Source organism: Leptosomus discolor, chromosome Z (genome assembly GCF_034619465.1).
Source record: "Leptosomus discolor isolate bLepDis1 chromosome Z, bLepDis1.hap2, whole genome shotgun sequence".
NCBI classification, from domain to species: Eukaryota; Metazoa; Chordata; class Aves; order Leptosomiformes; family Leptosomidae; genus Leptosomus; species Leptosomus discolor.
In genome coordinates this window covers 23,525,828-23,545,875 of record NC_141419.1, presented here as the reverse complement: position 1 = coordinate 23,545,875, position 20,048 = coordinate 23,525,828, and the positions used below count along the sequence as shown (strand labels likewise).

The following is a 20,048-nucleotide window of genomic DNA, read 5'->3' as shown; positions in this document are numbered from 1 at the left end:
TGTCAATAAAAGAGGGAACTCCAAGTCGAGCCTGCAGAACAGCTCATTTCCAGCAGGTCGTACAATACCTGCTGACTCAAATTCCTCAGTTTCAGGCCACAGCTTTATAGAAGCAAGACACTACTGCTGCTGAGACAGTTCTGTTATCCCCAGTGTCTGCCCCTCCATTGCACCGACTTCCTACTGTGGTGTCAGGTCAGGAAATTAATCTCAATTAGAACTAACCTAGGCAAAAAGGGAAAACAGATCTGTGTTCTGAATGCTTATTTGGCTTAGGAGGGAAAAGATGGAGCAAAATGAGGCACAAGGGCAAAAGTGGCAGAGCTGTCAGCTTGTGACACTTGGGGCCACAGGTTTAGAAACTCTTGAATGCACTTGCCTGATTCTTTTGCAGATCTGTCTAACCGAAGAACCAAAACCATTTTACTCGTTCTTACCTTTATGCCCTTTGTTTCTATCACAGCAACTTCCCCCTTCCACGAGGCTGACTGTGTTGGGGGTGAAGCAGCAATACACCCCAGCTATGACGGTCCCTCACTTCATGAGCATCATTGCAGTGTCCCTGCCCCGCCACTACAGTGTCCGCAAGACTACTTCCTGAAAGCAAGCACAGCTTATTCTAGACACCTTCTTTAACAAGTTTTAAATTTGAATTGTGTTAAACACAGTGACTTAAGTTTACAGCTACACTGCGTGCAGCAGAGATGAAGGACAAATTTAGCAGCAGTCCCTCTTTGATTTTACTAATGCATACGGAAGTTAGCCATTTAGCATAATACTGCTAACATGCTTTTGAGTATGTATTATTTTAAACAGAAAACTGAGTCAACATTCCAAGAACTAGTAAAAGCTAAACTAGCACAAGAGGCATCGAGAACAGAAACTCTCCCTCAAAAAATGAAGACAGATCACCTTTGCAGAATCAGCTAAGTCTTGCTTCAAAAATTAATCAGCAAGAATTTTAGAACTTTTAGCTATTATGGGCTTTGGCAGGAGTACCAAGTTCAAGAGCTTCTCTCCCAGAACCAGCCTCCACAGAAGCCTGCTAACCTAGCACTGTTTTCAGCAGAAACACTTCTGAAGAACTTGCTTTTCCAGACCAACAGTGGAAGTCTCATCTCGCTATGCTCCCCACCTGCCCCTTCCCCAGTGAAATTCCTGAACAGAACTAAGAGTAACAGAATCCCTTTTACCAGCAAATCATGGAAACTCTGACCTGGGCTGAGCTACAGAGCAAACCACAGCATGCTGTTGTGCATTATTTATTCTAAGTACTCTGAGGTCTGATCAGAAGAGATAAGCATTAAGAATGCTTTAGGTTTAGAACTTAAAACAAATTCAGTATGTATATTACATAAACTTTTATTTACATAAGGCATCAAAATTGCCCTTTTTAACAAAAGGGTCATTTTCCCTTTTACCAATACTTTGGTGAAAGAAATGTCACATTTAGTAGACTAATATTCACTGGTACACTTGTTCTGAACAAGCAGGTACAATCCAACGTACAAGATGAAAAAAACAAATGAAAAACCAAATGAAAAAGACCTTAGCATACTATTTCATGAATCACTCTGTAGAACAAAGAATTAAGGCTTGTTTGCATCACAATGATGATCAGTCATGCATCATTTATACCCACAAAAAAAAAATTCATTTCCAACTGCACCATGAATAGCAAAAGAAGCAGTCCAGTATAATCCCCATATTGTCTACATCATAAAAAAATTTGGCATCTTAGAAATTAGATTGAAAAGTAGGGGGGAAAGAAAGGAAAACTGAAAACAGCTCTTGTTTCAGAATCCTTTATAAGCATTTCCAGCATCCATTTGCAGGAACCCTTCAGTTTAAAAAGGAAAAACAAGACTTTCAAGGACTGACCTAGAAACATTTTCAGAAAGACTAAAATTATGGTTCCATTGATCATGAACATGAAATATGTAGAGAAAATACATTGTGTGGAATAATAAATTCCACACTGAGATCCCCAAGTAAATGGCATATATACATTGAGCTGGGACTGTTTAATAGGTCTGATTTATAAAAGTGGTAAACCTGTATTATTTTTCGGCCTGATTTAATAATTCCTGAGTTTTAGACCACTGACGAGCCACAACAGACAAAACTCTGAATGATGTAGTGAACAGTTTTGCAAATGACTTTCAACATTAGCACACATTTCATTCAGCAACTTTCAATCATCAATGAAAGTCAGTCTTCCGGGTCCTTCATTCTTCATCCACCGCCGATATCTCTTCCATCGGGGATCCATGGCCATCTTCTTCTTTAACTCCTCCTCTTGTTCTCGTTTATAGACCTGATAGGCAGACAAAAGATTTTAATAAGGCTGAAGAAACAGCTGAAGTGAACCTCAAGGCAGGGGGGTAAGCATCTGTAGTTCAGCCATTCACCAACTTACTGTTTTTAACAAGAGACTGAACTGCAACATAGAAGCGGACCTCGGCCAACATAAAGCGCAGGAATACCTTCAGCTGAGGAGTCTACTGGCTGCAGTCGAGATGCTTTGCATTTTTGCTGAGAGCAGAACTACCTCCCTGTAAGATGGTGCTGCAAGCTCCAAACTCTTTTTGCTAAAGAACTAGATGCTCATGCCTTTGACAAAATAACATTTACAGCAAAGAACTGCTAATGCTTAGAAAACTGGACTTTGAGTCCTTTCTCAGCACACATACTGTTCAATGCAGTTGTTCAGCTCCTCCCTTTCGTTGTTTTCCCATTTCAAAGTCACTGTCGAGACAGAATACTGCTAGGGAACTTTTTATTCCTAATTAAGTTTCTCAACTAAATTATTATCTCTGCATTAAGTATTCGCAGTACCAAATGATAGGTTATTACATTCTGACAAGAAATGGTGTCGCAATGAAATCTACAATCACCAGCAAAGTCAAGTATCCAAAAAAAGCAACAGCATCTGCATTTCTATTCTGGCAGGCAGTTATGTAGATACAGCCAGTGTAAATCTCAACACCATACAGGTTTATGTCATCTCTGTGTCATCTGTCTTCCTCCCAGACAGGAGTTAAATGTAAGGTTCTGCTGAAAATATTATAGATGGCTTTATAAATACACCAGCTTAATGTTCACTGATCATACAGGTTTAAAGAATTACTAGCAAAGTAAAAGAGGGGAAAAAAAAAACCAAACAAACAAACATTGTGGAGCTCCATGATGTATCCACGTATTGAATTCTTGGTATTTCCCCTCCTGAAAGGATATTGGAAAACTGAGCAATATGTAGACACGCATCTCCTGTGATCAAGGAAGAGAGAAACTTTTGAGGAGAAACACCTAAGCATATTTTTCAGCCTAGAAAAGACACAACTAAGTTTCAAGTAAGGACATGGTAGTGGTACACAGGAGCACAGGTAGCATGAGAAAAGAGAATAAAGCACAATTATTTTCCATTTCGCATAATAAAAGAATCAGCAGATGTCCAGGTGGCTTAAAAAAAAAAAAACAAACCACCTTCTACACGTATTGCTGAACTCATGACCAGATGGCACAGCAGACACTGAAAGTTTTAATGCACTCAAGGAGTAACCAGGTAAGTTCATTAAAGAAAAACTCATTAAAGCAATTACTTACAATGACACCATTTCCTTTTTAGGAAGTCCCGCAGCTACAAATTGTACTGGGTAAGTATTGCTTAGGTGCAACTTGTACGTATTCTTCACTAACAATCAACTGCTGGCCACCGCAAGAAGTGAGTTTGGGCTAAACGGACTTCACTTCTGGCAAATACAGCTAGTTAGAAACAGCATGGATGCCAAACCACGTCATTTTTTCTCTACAACAACAGGGTATCCATATAACATCTTCTTTGACTTCTGGACTGTTTCCTAGCAAACCCACCACAACTCAACATGTGTATGTACCTGTCAGATAACCCTTTCCTTACATTAGCATCGATTTTACTATTTTCCCCTTCAAGTTTCTAGATTAATCCACCCCTGCCTACTTTTAAAGAAGCATTCTCTTATCTCTGGTGCCCTGCCAGCAGCAAAAGCAATCCTGCCACCATTCCTTTTCTTTTCCCAGCACATGCACAGCAGCAACAACATCTCCTCTTCCCCTTAAGCAGGCCAAGTTCATATTCTCAGTTTCTCTTCTAGCAAGCTCCCACCCAGATGGCCCACAGATGAGCTTCTATGGAACAACAAAAGTGTTTTGTCAATCTGCCAATCCCCAGCATCCCAAGTCATTCTGGACTGCAAATTCCATGCTGTGGCTAATGTTCTTTCACTGTTCTCAGAGAAAGCTTAAAAGATAAAGTTACACATTGACTATTCAGTAACTGGCTATCCATAGCAGGAGCAGCAGTTGTGCCCAGTGCTATTTCGTATGCAGTCTTTACTTGAAAAGGTATACAGCGCAGCAAGAACTCCCTGCCTTACCGGAGGCCAAAGAATTATCAAGGGACAGGTCAAAAAAAAAAAAGGAGCTCGGAATTAATGGCTTAGAAGACTAATGAAATAGGAGTTTCAGGTGATCCAGGTAATTCTTGTTACAAATTATTACTGCTTGGAGAACAGTCTTCAACTTACTGTAATAACTTTGCCATACCCCATTGTTATAAGAAAGCCTTTCATCAGATTCAATCTTGTATGCATAGATTCCTTAGCAATCACACGTGGACGTCCCCTGACCAAGCAAATCCCTTCCTATATCCAAGGGCACGGTCAGGAGCTGTTGTCTACCAGTCCCTGAGCATAAGAAGTCTAAGAAAACACACCGGGTAGTTGTCCAACTGTTTTCAATTTAGAAAGCAACAGCTAAAGTTGAAGCAATGCATCACACAGCCCCCTCCCAAGCACCTTCACAAAACAGCTGTTCTTACTCTGGGATAATTAACATTAGCTTTTCCACCAGAGCTACCCACCTCATAGTTTTCTCGTATCCACAGCTGCCGCTCAAGAAAGATCTCTTTCTGATGATCTTCTAGGCTGTCAAACTGAGACTGAGACATTTTCATGTACCTTCGTATGATATACAGCTTCTCTTCCACACCGTACTCCTGCCCTTTAATAGTGAAACAATAAATCCACCAACAGTACCAAACGATGTATTTGCACAAGTAGAAAGGAGCAAGAAGGATCTGAAATAGAAGGATATCATATATCTTGGGCTTCTGATAACCGCCTTTTATATCTATTTTATTTTTAATAATATCTTTGATGATTTCTTCCTCTTCTTCACGAATTTCTTCCTTAGACCGCCTGTTCTTGCCTTTTTCTTTAGTCTTGTTGAGTAAACCTTGTTGCCTGGCAATCTCAGTAGCTTGTATACGGTATTTTGGCACAGTAGCTAGATAGTTGATAGCTTCATTGTAACTACTCCACCAGCTGAAGAACTGTAATTGAAGAACAGTAAAAGTAAAAACCACGTTTTTATACACATTCCTATTCAGAGGTTTGCCAGGAAAAAAAATAATGCGGTCATACACCTTTAACCACAATTACATTACAGCAAGGGTAAAACTGAAGGTAAAAGGACTTTTTCTGCAGTATTACAGAAGTTACAATTATTCCTCCAAACTTAGTAAGGCATCTAGAAAGTTAAGATGTGTATCCCACAGCAATATTCAGTGATGAGGAAGGACAAGCAGACACTGGTCAAATTGGGTTTGTTCACGAGAAGATTGTAGTCTCCTGAAGGTTAATGCTAGGCTGTGCCGGCCATTCCGAGAAGTCCACTTAGATTTGTAAATAAAGTAGCTGGTATATGAATATTCCATTATAAAACCATTTAGAATAGTTAATTAAACACAGATTACGTAGGTGACAATCTCATTAGTCTAACAGGATTCACTTCACAAGATTCAACATCCCTCTCTAATCTCCAGCCATCTTCCGGATTTCACTGGCCAAAAAAAAACCCCAAACAACAAACCAGAACCATAGTGCCTGGGGTGATCATGTCTTATTGGGACAACTTTTTAAAAAAAGCAGCACTTCACACCATTCACCAAGACACAGGGCAGGCATATGCACATTATACAACCCCAACAAAGGCCAAGAAGCAGAAACAACAGAAAGCAAGAGAGAGGCAAATTGTTTTACCGAGATGGTTACACTGAATTGTAATCACCTGGCAGCTGGGCTGCAGGAAATTGAGTGTCTCCACTTATAGCCAAAATCAGAGGTAAAATTAAACTCTGCCCCTGGAAGTAAGTCTGGAGAGAAATTAAGTATTTGTCTGCATACGCCATTGGAATTTATTATTCCAAGCTCTCAAATCCTGATCAACATATTTTAACTTCCAGTATCCCATTAAAAAGTAAGCTATCTGCGCCATCAAATAATATCATATTATCAAATAATACCCAATTTTTGAGTATTTTTAATGACATTTTGAATGAATAATCTAATAGATCCTAAAGAAAAGAGCTATGCATCTTCTTCCACTTAAATATTTGTCAGCAATAGCACAAGCTTTCTCATCGAAAACAGGCTGTTTTCTTGACCTTGGATCTACCACTTCAGCACAAACTTTGCTGAACCAAACTGGCTTCTCTCCTGACTTCACTGCGGTGTTTAAAATACGCTGCAATGTAAGATTCACACATTAGTAAACCCCTGATATTCAGTCCTATTATCAGAATTGTGTCTTGTATGTCGTTCACAGCTAGTCTGGTTTTTAAAAAAATTACTTGGGGAGCTTGGCAAACTGACACACGCTTATTTGGAACACTAGCCCTGCCTGTGCTCAGGAACAGGCTATTCCGACCCTGCCATGAAGAACTAAGTAACTTCTTTAGAAAAGCTGCACCTGTCTCTATGAAATATCCTATCATTAAAAGAAACTAACCTCTACCTTTGTCCAAGGCACCAAGGGCAGTCAAAAACCTGTTCAGTATATCCTGACTTCAGGTTTGTTATGGACACCGCAGAAAAGCTGACCAAGTAAGAAGCGGGCCTCCTCACTGACACCGGTCAGGTTTAACACCTGGCACATTACGAGAGCTGCAGATACTTGTCTTCCCATCCAGAAACTCACTGAGCAGTGTCACATAAACAGGAAATTTTACCTGAAACATGGAGATGGCACACACAGTAACCAGAATCACTATTCTGACATCCACTTTAGGTGCTAGTCTCCTGCTGTAGTAGTGATAATAATGCCTGTAATACTCTTCTGGATGATCCAACATGTAGTCATAATCTTTACGTGTTTCTTCATCCTGCAGGATGAGACAGAAAACATGCATGGGTTCAGATTCCTGTTTTCACTTACTTTGTCATAGCTGTGTTTTGCATCTCATTAACAACCATGTGAATATGAAGTTGGCAATAGCCTGACCAAGTATGAAGCACAAAGTCTTTGGTCCTTTTCTCATATTCTCTTTTAACTTGTTCTTACACTCATCTGCCCACACACATCTGACATATGTAGTCTTAAACGCATAAGCACACACTGCATGAAGACATTTAATACTGAAATAAAGACAGGCAACTGAAATCCACGTAATAAGTATTTTCAACTTCAGAATGGGAAATCTAGATGGACTAGAGTTAATAAATACTGCTCAGGAAAAGATTTTCAGATGAAGAAACTATTAAGAGATTGTTTTACAAATCTTTTAGAATTAGCTTACAGAGCTGTGGAATCTATTCAATGGAAGGCCATTTCAAAACCTCATTGTTCTCATTTTCTCAGAGTTTTTTCCCATTTTCACCACTTAATTAAGAGATGAGAGATTTAATTTTGTCAGCGTTAACTGCATTCCTTTCCTACCCCCAAAAAAGTTCCCTTTTTTCCTCCGCTGCAGCACTAAACCACAGGTTTCCTTCTTCCATTCCTGAGCTCCATCTTTGCCCTGATAAGCTTCCATTACAGATCCCATATGCTACTCGAATCACTGTTACTTTTTTTGTTTAAAGGCACACTCTAAGATAAAGCCCAGTCGGTTCACTTTAAAGACAAAAGGTTTTTCAAAAGAACAAATTCTAAAGACAAAGGCATTTTCAAAAGAACTGTAGCCTGCCCCCACCCCCCCCGCCCTCGCCCTCTTGGACTGGTAACTGAAGAAGGTTTTTTGGGGTTTTCTCCCCTCCCTGACTGATGGTAGGAAGTAAGCCGGCTAAGTCCGCTCAAAGGAATGCAAAACCGGAGCGTCAGAGCCTGCCGCAACACACACAAGTGTAAACCTGAGGGGCTCCGGTCCTGGCCGGGACAAGAGACAGGACACCTGCGCGACGTGCACGGCCAAAGTCTGGCAGAGCCCCGGCGTCTTTCGGGCTTCAGACACAGATGCAGCAGAAGAGTCGCAGCCGTCGAAAAAACTCGGAGAGGATTATGTACCTTTCGGCGTCCTTTAAAGACACTTTTCTTCTCGCAACACGCGACTGCACAGTTTTGCTGCCTGCTGTGCAGGCGGTTGCTGCCCGCACATCGGGATGGGCGACCTAAGCGCCGGTAACGGAGACAGGTGGGCAGCGCGCCTCGAACGGCGCTGGCCCCAAGGCCGCACCTCCCCTCCGCTCCCAAACCGAGACCGCCGAGGGAAGCGGCAGCGCGGGCAGACGCGACGCGGGGCCGGGCGCCCTGCCTGCCCGCCGCCTGCCCGCCTGCCCCGCTCCCCGGCCCGCCGCCGCCCCCCGCACGGCCCCCCGGGGCGGCCCCCTGTCTCTTACCGGAGCGGCTCCGGCCGCGGCGGCGGTCCCGCTCTCTCACCTTGAGGGTCTCGTAGGCGGTGGCGATGAGCAGGAACTTCTCGTGCGCCGCCTGCGAGCCGCCGCTGCCCGGCGTGGCCGGCTCCCCGCGGTAACGGTCGGGGTGGTACTTGCGGGCCAGCTGCCGGTAGGCGCGGGCGATCTCCGCCTTGCTGGCCTGCCGGCTGACGCCCAGCACCTCATAGCAGACCCGCCGCCCGCAGTACAGGCCCTCCGTCAGGCCCCGCGCCGCCCGCGGCAGCAGCGCCACGCACAGCCACAAGCACATCAGCCACCACCGGCCAGGCCCAGCGCCGCCGCCACCCGCCGCCGCCATATCGCTGCTGCCGCTGCCGCCGCCGCCGCCGCCGCCGCCGGGACCCGCGCCGTGCGCAGGCGCCTGCGCGCGGCCGGGTGGGCGGGGCGGGCAGGATGCCCTCCGGGGAGCGGGACGGGCGCGCGGCCGGGACAGAAGCGGGGCTGAAGATTCTGACCTTGTCCCCGATTTTCTTCCGCTCGTTTGTTCTTCCGGGGAGGGAGAATGTTTTGGAAACTCGCCCTGCCCCCGTGTTTAGTTTGAGCTGGCTCTGCGGGGGGGGGGGGGGGGAGGTGACGTTACCGCCGCCCCCAAGACGCTCGGCTGTACGTAGACGCAGCGCGCGCCCCACGTGGCGGCAGTGGCCGGGCAGAGGGTGCAGCAACCCCTTCGCGCCGACACGGGGCCCAGGCCGCTATGGCGGGTCCGCCGCCTCGGGTCTTTCCTTCCCAAAGCCTTGTTTCGGAAGGGAGGGCTCGATCGCCGGTGCGGTGCGGTGCGGCGGGCGGGAGCAGTGCCTCCGGGCGGGAGCCTCCGGAGGTGTGCGCCTGACGCTGGAGGCACCCGCCGCACCCGAGCTCAGCCCGTCAGAGAACGCGCCGTCCTCGCCGTCAGTGCCGCGGGTCCCCTCCTCGGGCCACGACGCCCGCCCGGACACTGCCAGCCCCCGGGGAGCCCAGCTCCGGAGCCGGCCGTGCCTGGGAGCACTGAGCCGCAGCGGGCAGGAGCTGAGGGCTTGGCCCCGTGTCCCCCGGTGGTTCCTCCTCTCCGAACAGGACCCCCGGAGAGAGGCGGCGTCGGTCCGGAGCATCCCGGCGAAGCTGCTGGCTGGAGGTTTCAGGGAAGCCTCGGCAGTTTGCAGCGGCTCCCGGCCCCGCGGCACAGGGCTGTGGCTCGCTTTGCCGCGCCGGTTTGAGGGCTCAGGTACGCTTTGGGCGGTGTCAGTTTTGGCCCACGTTACCCTCACATGCCTGTTGCGAAGCGCAGGAAGCGGACTTTGGTTACCACAAACTGCTAAATAAACGCCGTTTGTTTTGTGGGTCACAAAAGGTTCATTTTAAAACATTTTTGCTTAGTTTTGTTGTGTTTTCTCTTTAGATCGCTTTCCACAGAACAGACCCTTCTGTGGGCCAGCTGCCTTCAGCAGCACAGACCCATTGCTGGTCCTTCCCAGTTCAACCCTAGCAAGGCTGGGCAATGACACGCTGTCTCCTTTTGACTCACCAAACGTTACGTGTGTGCTCCTTTGGCAACGGGGTCTCTCTGCTTTTAAATTAATTTATACTTTTAAATTCTTTTGTACCAATTTGGGTAAAATACTGTGCTGAGGAGAGTGGAAATTCTTTGTCGTGCTGTCCTCCACTAGAAAGGCCCGCACACCTCATGCTCCGGCCTCCTGCCTGTCTCCTTTTCGCATTAATAAATGTTTATTATTTCCTTGAGAGATGGGTGGGTCCCAAATCTGCTTCCTCAAAAACAGTTCACCTCTTTGCAGCTCGGTAGAGTCCAGCCCCTCAGCGCTGGAGGCTGACATTCAGCTCCTCAGATCTTGAGCTTAACGAACAAAGCAAAAATTGTCCACAGCCAGTTTTGTCACCTTTTTTTCTTTTTCTGCATTGGGAAAGAAGCTAGTTGCTTGGCGCTGTGTTACCTGGGGCTCACGCCTGCCTGGTAGAGCTCTGGGGCTGCAGGGAGAGGCCACTGGCTGACCCATGGCATCTGCAGGTGGCATGGGAAAAGCTGGGAAATGGGCAGGTGCCGTGCCGCCTGCTGTCGGTCGTACTCCAGGGGCGTCTCATAACATCTTGCCGGCGTGCTGCTCACAGAGATCACCCGTGGCACCGGTGAGCCTGGGAGAAAGGTGCCGTGCGGTGGCCGTGTCTTTCTCCCGCAGCCTTAGCAGCCCTGAAACAGCATGTGAGGTATTTTGCAGTGCAGCTTCCTCCGTTCTGTTAGAGATTTTGGAATACCATAGCTCAGCAGCAGGGGTATTGAACTTTTTTTTTTTTTTTTAAAAAAAAAGATATTCCTAAATATGTGTTTGTCATGCATGCTAAATGTGTTCAGTTCTGGCCAGGGGTGGATGAGTTTGTGGGTGAGAATCAAGGGGCAGGCTAGCATGGGAGATGCTGTTGTGGGTGTCTATTACAGGCTACCTGATCAGGATGAGGAAATTGATGAGGCCATCTACAGGCAGCTGACAGCAGCCTGGCAATCACAGGCTCTGGTACTCATGGGGGATTTTAACTACCCGGATATTTGCTGGAAGGCCTACACAGCTAGCCATGCACAGTCCAGGAGGTTCCTCCAGTGCATCGATGGTAATTTCTTGATGCAAATGGTGGATGAGACAACTAGGAGAGGAGCACTGCTGGGTCTTATACTGACTAACAGGCAGGGTCTGGTTGAAGCAGTGAAGGTTGAGGGCAGCCTTGGCTGGAGTTCAGGATCTTGTGCGGTAGGAACAGGGTACCAAGCAGGATCACAACCCTGGACTTCAGCAGGGCCAACTTTGGCCTTTTCAAGCAATTGCTAGGGGAAATCCCATGGGACAGCGTAGTGGAAGGTAAGGGGGCCCAGGATAGTTGGTTTATATTCAAGGACCACTTTTTCCAAGCTCAAGATTGAGCATCCCAGCGAGCAGGAAACAAGAAAGGGAGCCAGGAGACCCGCATGGTTAAACAGGGAACTGACGGGCAAGCTCACATGGAAGAAGAGAGCCTACAGATCTTGGAAGGAGGGGATGGCCACTTGGGAGGAATATAAGACTGTTGCCAGAGAATGTAGGGAGGCAACTAGGAAAGCTAAGGCCTCCTTGAAGTTAAGCCTTGCAAGGGAGGTCAAAGACGACGGAAAGGTCTTCTTCAAATACATTGCAGATAAAAGTAACACCAGAGGCAATGTAGGCCCACTGTTGAATGAGGTGGGTGCCCTGGTGACAGAGGACACAAAGAAGGCGGAGTTACTGAATGCCTTCTTTGCCTCTGTCTATACTGCTGGAGACTGTCCTCAGGAGTTCCAGACCCCTGAGGCCCCAGAGGAAGCCAGGATAAAGAGGAGTTTGCCTTGGTTGATGAGGACTGGGTTAGGGATCAATTAAGCAATCTGCAGATACATAAATCCATGGGCCCTGATGGGATGCACCCGCGGGTGCTGAGAGAGCTGGCGGAAGTCATGGCTAGACCACTCTCCATCATCTTTGGTAAGTCGTGGGGAACAGACTGAGGACTGGAGGAAAGCAAATGTCACTGTAGTCTTCAAAAAGGGCAAGAAAGAGGACCCAGGTAACTACAGACCAGTCAGCCTCACCTCCATCCCTGGAAAGGTGATGGAACAACATATCCTTGGCTCTGTCTCTAGGCATATCAAGAATAAGAGGGTCATTAGGAGCTGTCAACATGGCTTCACCAAGGGGAAGTCATGTTTGACCAACCTGATAGCCTTTTATGAAGACATAACCAGGTGAACAGATGGTGGTAGTGCAGTGGATGTGGTTTGCCTTGAAGCATTTGACACTGACTCCTTGCAGCTAAACTGAAGAAGTGTGATCTGGATGGTCGGCTGGTGAGGTGAGTTGCGAATTGGTAGAAGGAAAGAAGTCAGAGAGTTGTGGCCAATGGGACAGAGTCCCTTTGGCAGCCTGTATCCAGTGGAGTCCCTCAGGGGTCGGTACTGGGACCAGTACTATTCAATATATTCATCAATGACCTGGATGAGGGAACAGAGGACACTGTCAGCCAGTTTGCTGATGACACAAACTGGGAGGAGTGGCTGACACACCAGAAGGCTGTGCTGCCATACAGCGAGACCTGGACAGGCTGGGGAAGTGGGCAGGGAGAAATTTAATGAAATACAACAAGGGCAAATGTGGAGTCTTGCATCTGGGAAAGAACAACCCCATGTACCAGTATAGGCTGGGGACTGAGCTGTTAGAGAGCAGCGTAGGGGAACGGGACCTGGGGGTCCTGGTGGGCAGCAGGATGACCATGAGCCAGCAAGGTGCCCTCATGGCCAAGAAGGCCAATGGCATCCTGGGGTGTATTAGAAGGGCTGTGGTCAGTAGGTTGAGAGAGGTTCTCCTCCTCTTCTACTCTGCCCTGGTGAGACCGCCTCTGGAACAGTGTGTCCAGTTCTGGGCCCCTCAGTCCAAGAAGGACAGGCAACTGCTTGAAAGAGTCCAGCGCAGAGCCACAAAGGTGATTAAGGGGGTGGAACATCTCCCTGATGATGAAAGGCTGAAGGAGCTGGGTCTCTTGAGCTTGGAGGAGACAGAGGGGTGACCTCATCAATGTTTATAGATACGGAAAGGGCGAGTGTCAGGAGGATGGAGCTGGGCTTTTCTCGGTGATGTCCAATGACAGGACAAGGGGCAACGGGTGCAAGGAGGAGCACAGGAGGTTCCACATTAAGATAAGGGAAAACTTTTTCCCTGTGAGGGTGACAGAGCCCTGGAACAGGCTGCCCAGAGAAGTTGTAGAGTCTCCTTCTCTGGAGACATTCAACACACCTGGACATGTTCCTGTGTGACCTACTCTAGGTGGTCCTGCTCTGGCAGGGGGGTTGGACTAGAAGATCTTTTGAGGTCCCTTCCAACCCCTAACCTTCTGTGTGATTCTGTGACAAGTGCCCGCCCCAGCATGGGGATGGAGGAGCCAGGGAAGGTGTTCGGTGGAGGTGGTGCCCAGCGGCCGTGCCCGGGGCTGCCAGTACTGGCACCCAGGTCTCAGGCTGAGGCAGCCACAGCCCAGGAGTGAGGGAGGAGGGCTGTGAGTGGCATGCTGCAGGGGGGGACCGGGGCTGCGCCGGGGTGCGGGTGGGGCTGTGCCAGGGCCTGGGCGGGGCTGTGCCAGGCTGTGGGCGGGGCTCGACGCCCGCGGGCTGCTGGCGACACCGACGGCCGAGAGGGGGCGCTGCTGCGCCGCCCTCGGCTCCCCGGGCCCTTTCCCTCCTCCGCCCCTGTCGGGAGTGCGGACCGCGACGCGGCCGTCATGGAGGTCAGCGCGGACTCTGGTCAGTCTGCTGTCCCCCCTGCCCCGCTGCCGGGGACCCACGGGTAGCCGCGGGCGGGGGGGGGCGGTACAGCCCCCCGCCGCGCCCGAGCGGCGCTGGCGGGCCGGTGCGTGTGCGCGGCGGGGGCGGGCGGCGGGGACGATGGCTCAGCTCTTTCTAAATATAAAACGGCGGTGACGGGAGGGCTGGTGCTGCCGGGTCCCGCCGTCTCTCGCAGCGGTGGGTGTCGGGGGGAGCCGCAGAGGGGAGAAGGAGCCGGCAGCCGGCTCTGTGCCCGTGCCGAGCCGCCGGCGGAGGAGAGGGGCGGGAGGCGGAGAGCGGCCGGGGCCGGGCGGCTGCGGCGCGTCTCTCACTGCCTCCCCTCCCTCCCTAGCTGGCAACATGGCTGCGGCCGCCGCGGCTGCCCAGGACGAGCTCAGTAAGTGGCCGCGGCGCCGGGGGCTCCCAGTCGGGCGCCGACCCCGCGGGGGGTGGGGGTGGGGGGCGTGCGGCGGCGGCGGCGGGGCCGGGCCGGGCCGGGGGTTGTCCTCGGCGGCGCCCCCCCTACGACGGGGCCCAGCTCCCGGCCCGGCGGGGCGGCGGCAGCGGTGGGGCCGGGTCCGGCCCCGGGTAGCCATGTCGGTAAGCGGAAACCGAAGGCAGGGGCGGCCTGCCTCAGCCCCGGTCCCTCCGCGGGCAGGGAAGGCTCGCTGCGGCCTGCCGGGGCCTGCGGCCGCTCCCGCCGCTGGCCGGCTGCGTGACCTTGCGGGGCCGCCCCGCCGCTCGGTGCGGACGAGGCGGTGGTTCCGCGCCGAGGGGGAGCCCCCGCTGTCGGGCTGGCGTCTGCAGCCCGCTGCCCTTGCGGGCCCGCTCCCTAGAAGGGCGAGCAGCCGCGCTCGCCTGCCGGCGCTCGCTCCCCGTTGTTCGGGCACCGTCTTTTAACTGCAGAACCCGTGTAAAAATAGCGTGCGCTGAAACACCGATGGGTTTGCGCAGGCCTCTTGTGTGCCGTGAGCGAGGTGCTGTGTCCGACGGTCGGTATGCAGGCACGTCCTCGGCCCCTGCGGCGCCGTGCACAGGATCGGAGCAGCCAGATTGGCAGCTGCGCGCCTCCGCCGCCGAGGGTGCAGGGCAGGGGAGGCCCAGCAATCTGCTCCTGTCACCACCAGATCCGTTTCTCGGTCCGGCGCTGTAAACGATCTAATCCGCTTCTCCTTGGAGGAGCCTGTGAAACCTTGAAGAATGTTTTTGCTTTTCCCGTCTTGGAATAGAGCTAGCTCTTGGACAACCGCGAAGGGTTAATAGCAAGATAACGTATGACTCAGCCAAGCAAGAGGGCCTTTAGTTGCCCTGAAATAGTACTTGGCAACCACCGGAGAGGAAGGGCAGAAGAAATACTTTGAGCATATTTGTGCTATTGGCTTTCGGTTCTAAGGCATTTCTGTGTGATGTGTCACTTGGGGTTTTTTTGCTGTTCTCAGTGTGCTGCTGTGTAGATAACGTCCTGGTTCTGCTCTTTGTTAGATGCTACTGGAACTAGGCTGAGTGGAGTAAGGCACATGATAACTGTGGGGATGTCCTTTATGTAGCCAAAGGGCCAGGGTCTCATGGTGGAGTAAGAAGGATCTTTTAAGTTACACTAATCCTTGAATCGGAGACACAAATGCCAAGCTATTTAACAACTGGGATAAATTATAATCGTGACCATGAAAGACCTCGCTGTCGCTGTCATCCAAGAGATTCTATTGTCAGTGTTACAATGCTAACTTGATTCCCCTCGGTGAAACCAGTCAATGTGAGATCTCTTGCTTGTAACTTGGTGTTTGTGTGTAATCTAGCTTCCCAGCCTCCAAATCTGATCCTGCAAAAAATTAGTCCTCAGCTGTGTGCTGGTTGCTACAACTGCCCTTTGTGTTAAGCTGCACTGAAAGGATGAAAGTCCTTAGATTGAGATTCACGTTAATAATTACATGATACCATTCAGGTTATTTGACTACTGCATCCTTCGGAATTGGATTTTTATTGGTTTTGTTAAAATCTTTTTTTTGGAGGGGGGAGGAAAGAGTGGATTTTTTTGTGTTTTTTTTTCCGCGAGTGGCTCATCTGTCACTGAATACAAAGTACTGTAGTCTTAAATGAAAACTAAAGCTAATGGAAAAAGAGTAGTTTCACATAGAGAAAGAGAGGGAAACTAGACAGCCTCCATGTGGGCCTACCGTCTTTTGATACATTTAAATAGTTAAATTTCAGCATATGTGGAAAGAAATCTGTTCCTTTTTGGGACTGACAAGTAGTCTCAAAATAACAAGAATAATTACTACTAGTTTTAGACTGGAAAACCAGTTTTCCTTGTTTTATATACATGTGGCTATAGTAAGCTTTGATCTGTAGCTCAGTCAAACATAGAAACTCATGCTGTTTTCTTAAATTCTGTGTGATGGTGCTTACCATTTTAGAGGACAAATCGTTTGAAGGCAGCATAAGAATGGAGATATGGCAGTTTAAAAAATAGTGCAAAATCAGTAAATTGGCCCAGAAGCCACTTGGATATAAGAGAAAGGAAAGTTAATCTTGAGAAAGAATAGTCAGCCACTTGAACAGAGAGTCTAAGCCTGGCATATTGCAAATATTTCGATTCCCGTATGCGATTCGAGCTTTTGTGTAAGCTTTTCTGTAAAATGGGAGAACAGGATGAAAAAAGATAACGTATCCCCCTCCCCCAGACCTTCCCAGCCTTTTCCAGTCAGGTATTGTAAAATAACCTGGTGACTGGCCTACTTTTACAAATGCCCCCTTAAGTGATTTGGCTGTAGGCGCACAGTGGGTTACTGGTAGAGCCAGGAATAGCACCAGCAAATCCTGACTCACTGCTGCTGTAATCACACTAGATAGATTTTCTCCCAGAGTCCAATGCCATTTGAACAAGAATTTGACTCCTGTTTTAGTAGTGGCACAATAGACGACAACTTTATTCTGTCTTCATCACGCGGAGTAGTGCAGAAACAATTGCTTAGCTCTGGAGGGACTGAAGGGTGTGTTTGAGCTTTTGCTTTGCAGCAACCTGTCCCTAAAACTACCCTTGCCATCTGGGCAGTGCAGTTGAAACGCTCCTGTGTCCAGTACTCTTTATGTAGTATAGGGCCTTTTGGAGAAAATGAGGATGCTAGCGCAACGTAATAGTTCTACAGAGTCCCGGTCATGCAGGAGGTTTTCTTTTTGTTTGTTTGACTTACTGAGACAATTCTAGAAATGCTTTAATGTATCAGTCCCACTAATCTGTCAAACAAACACTTTTCAGGAAAGTGAAGATAAATTCTAGCTTTATGCACAGAATTTTGCTGTCTCATTCTCTGTTTTGCAGGGAACTTGGACTCTCTTTTTGGTTTCTGGGATGCTTTTGTGGTGATCAGTTAAATTATGAAGTACAGTTAGCATGACATGTCCTAGCCCCAGTGGTTTCTTGAGTCAGTTTTCATAAAAAGAAGGGTGTGTTTTTTACTTGGTACTCAACTACACAAATAGACATTGCTGAGGGGTTTGTACAGAATGGCTGACGTGCTGTGTGTAATATCTATGAATGCCAGAGGGAGCTAATTCTTTATCTTGCATAAGGACAAGTAGGAGAACCTGGGCACATGAAATGGAGCTGCTCTTAGCTGGACTGAGAGGAGATTTCTTTGATAAAAAGATGGATGAACAGTGAACTAGCTACCTCAGTAAGGCCAAGCATTCAAAGTGTTCACTTCTGTGATTTTAATTGAAAAAAAGGAAGGGAAACGCCCTTGTTAACAGAAGGAAAACATTAAGCTGTTTATTTATTTACTTTATTCTTCCTGTGTCTTTCTCCCAGTTGTTCCCTTTGGCAAGCTACTGTGTAGCAGAAGGGAAGAAGGGGCATGTTGTTTCAGTAAGCAGGCTGGGGTTTTGCTGTTGGCTCGGCAGACTGCAAGATCAGTTCTGAAGTAACAAGACTTAGAAATAACTCTGACCCTTTTATGGCCAGTGTTGCAGGATTTGGAAGTTTATAAAGAACAAGTTAGAGCCATGTGGTTAATGTGAATTTCTTGTAAAATTTGTGCACATTATCTGTGTTTTGAAATATATTCCTTTCCTTTTTTGCGTGAGGTGTGGTCCTAAGTGCTGAAACCTATGTTCCTCCTTGTAGTCTTAAATGAAGACTGGAAAGAACCAGAAGTAAAACGTGCATTTTATCACAGATAGGTAACTGCATTGCCATGGTAACTTGGGGATTTCAAATTTCAAATACACCATGTCTGTTGACACAATTGGACACTGCTACTGGAAACAGGGATACAAATATATATCTTGTTTTCATGCCACTTTGGTTCTTTTACATACAGTGAAAGGGAATGTCTCTTCATATGCAATGCCTGTTGTTAAATTCCCCATATTTATGCTTATCCTCTTGAAAACACTTTTTTTTCCTCCACCAAGAAAACACCACAAAAAGTGAAATATTGTGTGAAAATACTACACAGCAGCATGGAAAGAAGTTGTGATTGTGCCAAAACACATGAGTGCCTGTTACAAATTTTTCATGGACTTAATTTATGTATTTTAAAAATAAAATGAACAGCTACTAGTTTTTATACTCATACAGTTCATTCTTGGTTGTGGTTTGTTGGTGTGTTTTTTTTTTTTTTTTAATCCGTAGTAAAATGTTGACTGTCATAGCTCTGGCACACATACCATGTTTCAAAGACTACTTATTAAACTAGGTATGACTTCTCAGGTGCTTTCTAATGTAATGGGCAAGTCTGACAGGGACTGTGGTTGGCATATAGCTCATAAGCAGATTCTGGCTGCTATAGCAATCATCTTCCTGTCAAGAAGTTGCTTCCAGCTTTCATGTTTGTAAAGGGGAACTTGCAAGAGTATCCTAAAAATAATGAATTCAGTGATGCACTGAAGGCTTGTAGTGATTTAATCTTATTTGGGCAGAGCAAGGGCCTCTCCACAATGGAGTGAATCTGGAAGGCTCACAGTGATCTTGGTGCACCCTGCGCTTTAACGTTGCTTCTGTCACACAAGTTTGTTCTTGGAGCAGTTTTTGTAGAGCCCTGCGGGATTGGGCACAAGGTTTTCTGGTTGTGTTTCCAGTGAAGTCTCCTTCCTGTCCTCCTTTCTCCCTTTCACTTTTACTTTCTCACCAGTGTACATAAAATAATGGCAATCTTCTGGTGTTGTTGGATTTTTTTTTTTTTTAATTTTTTTTTTTTTTTGGTGCGTTCTCTGGATTGCAGTAAAAGTTGATCCATTGCCTCTGGCAGCACATTCTTCCCACAGCCCCATGTTCACCAGAGTAGAACTGCAGTAGATTGACTGTGGAATTAATTTTATAGTAATTTATAATTAGTGAATACAAAGAGTGCTATAGGTGGGAACCAATACCAAGGAGATATTACAGCCCTAACTTTGAGATCAGGGTTTAGTGTGAGATTGAGGAAGGAGAAGCCTTTGTAAAAGCTCAGCTCTCTTAAGTGTTGGCTTTTTAGATGGAGATAAAGCTATATATTACTGAATATAATCCCTCCATTACTTCTTTCTTCCAGTGCTTCCAGAAAAATTTAAAAGCTAGCTTTAACGGTATTAGTCAACTTTAAAAAGGAAAAATTATGGGAAATGTGTCATTGCATGGACTGCATTTCGTTTTCGGTGTTGGCTAGCAAATGTAGTGACTGAGATATGTAAAGCTTTCTAATTAAAATTCGGTGCTCTTACTGTCAAGTTGTGGTGAGATTGCTGTAGCAGTTAATTTCAGTTGCTAAGGCTTATTCAAAACTGTTTGTGTCATTTTTTTTTCCTATGTAGCAAAGCTAGTTCAACTTCTTGCTTTACTTATTTCTATTATCATACAAACTAGTGGTTCCCCCCTGAAATTATAACTGGGCAGTTTTACAGTCAGCAGCAGGGGCTGTAGAACTAGATGGAGAAAGTTTTGGCTTCATTCTTTAAAACTTGTGAAGCACACGTTGCACAAATGTGAGATGGGTTGGGAGCAAATCCTTCGTGGTGTTTGATGTCTGATGCATAGTGGTCTGCTTGCTGGA

At 47.5% G+C, this 20,048-nt stretch overlaps 2 protein-coding genes across 3 annotated transcripts in view; one reads left to right on the top strand and one right to left on the bottom strand.

Moving 5' to 3' along the window:
• Positions 1-1,386: 1,386 nt before the first annotated feature.
• DNAJC25 (DnaJ heat shock protein family (Hsp40) member C25) lies at positions 1,387-9,009 on the bottom strand. Its single transcript, XM_086478979.1, has 4 exons — positions 8,695-9,009; positions 7,049-7,201; positions 4,901-5,371; positions 1,387-2,317 (listed from the first exon to the last, which is right to left on the bottom strand). Exons 1-4 carry the CDS (start codon positions 9,007-9,009, stop codon positions 2,195-2,197), a joined length of 1,062 nt encoding a protein of 353 aa, XP_086335105.1. The 3' UTR covers positions 1,387-2,194.
• A 4,967-nt stretch (positions 9,010-13,976) lies between these two features.
• Positions 13,977-20,048, top strand: part of ECPAS (Ecm29 proteasome adaptor and scaffold) — a 64,350-nt gene continuing 58,278 nt past the window's right edge. Inside the window, exon 1 of one of the 2 annotated variants that reach the window (XM_086479171.1) lies at positions 13,977-13,998. In XM_086479171.1, the coding sequence (XP_086335297.1) occupies positions 13,977-13,998 (22 nt within the window). Of the gene's footprint in view, positions 13,999-14,379; positions 14,417-20,048 lie in introns of those variants that run through there. The other variant, XM_086479170.1, reaches the window with a different exon arrangement.

Bases quoted from the DNA above. Each gene is read 5' to 3' on its own strand.
- DNAJC25 (XM_086478979.1), bottom strand. From the start codon at position 9,009: ATGGCGGCGGCGGGTGGCGGCGGCGCTGGGCCTGGCCGGTGGTGGCTG. The intron at 5,372-7,048 runs GTAAAATTTCCT...CTTCAATTACAG, and splicing joins GTGCCATCTCCATGTTTCAG to TTCTTCAGCTGGTGGAGTAG. The intron at 2,318-4,900 runs GTGGGTAGCTCT...TCTGCCTATCAG, and splicing joins GGATACGAGAAAACTATGAG to GTCTATAAACGAGAACAAGA.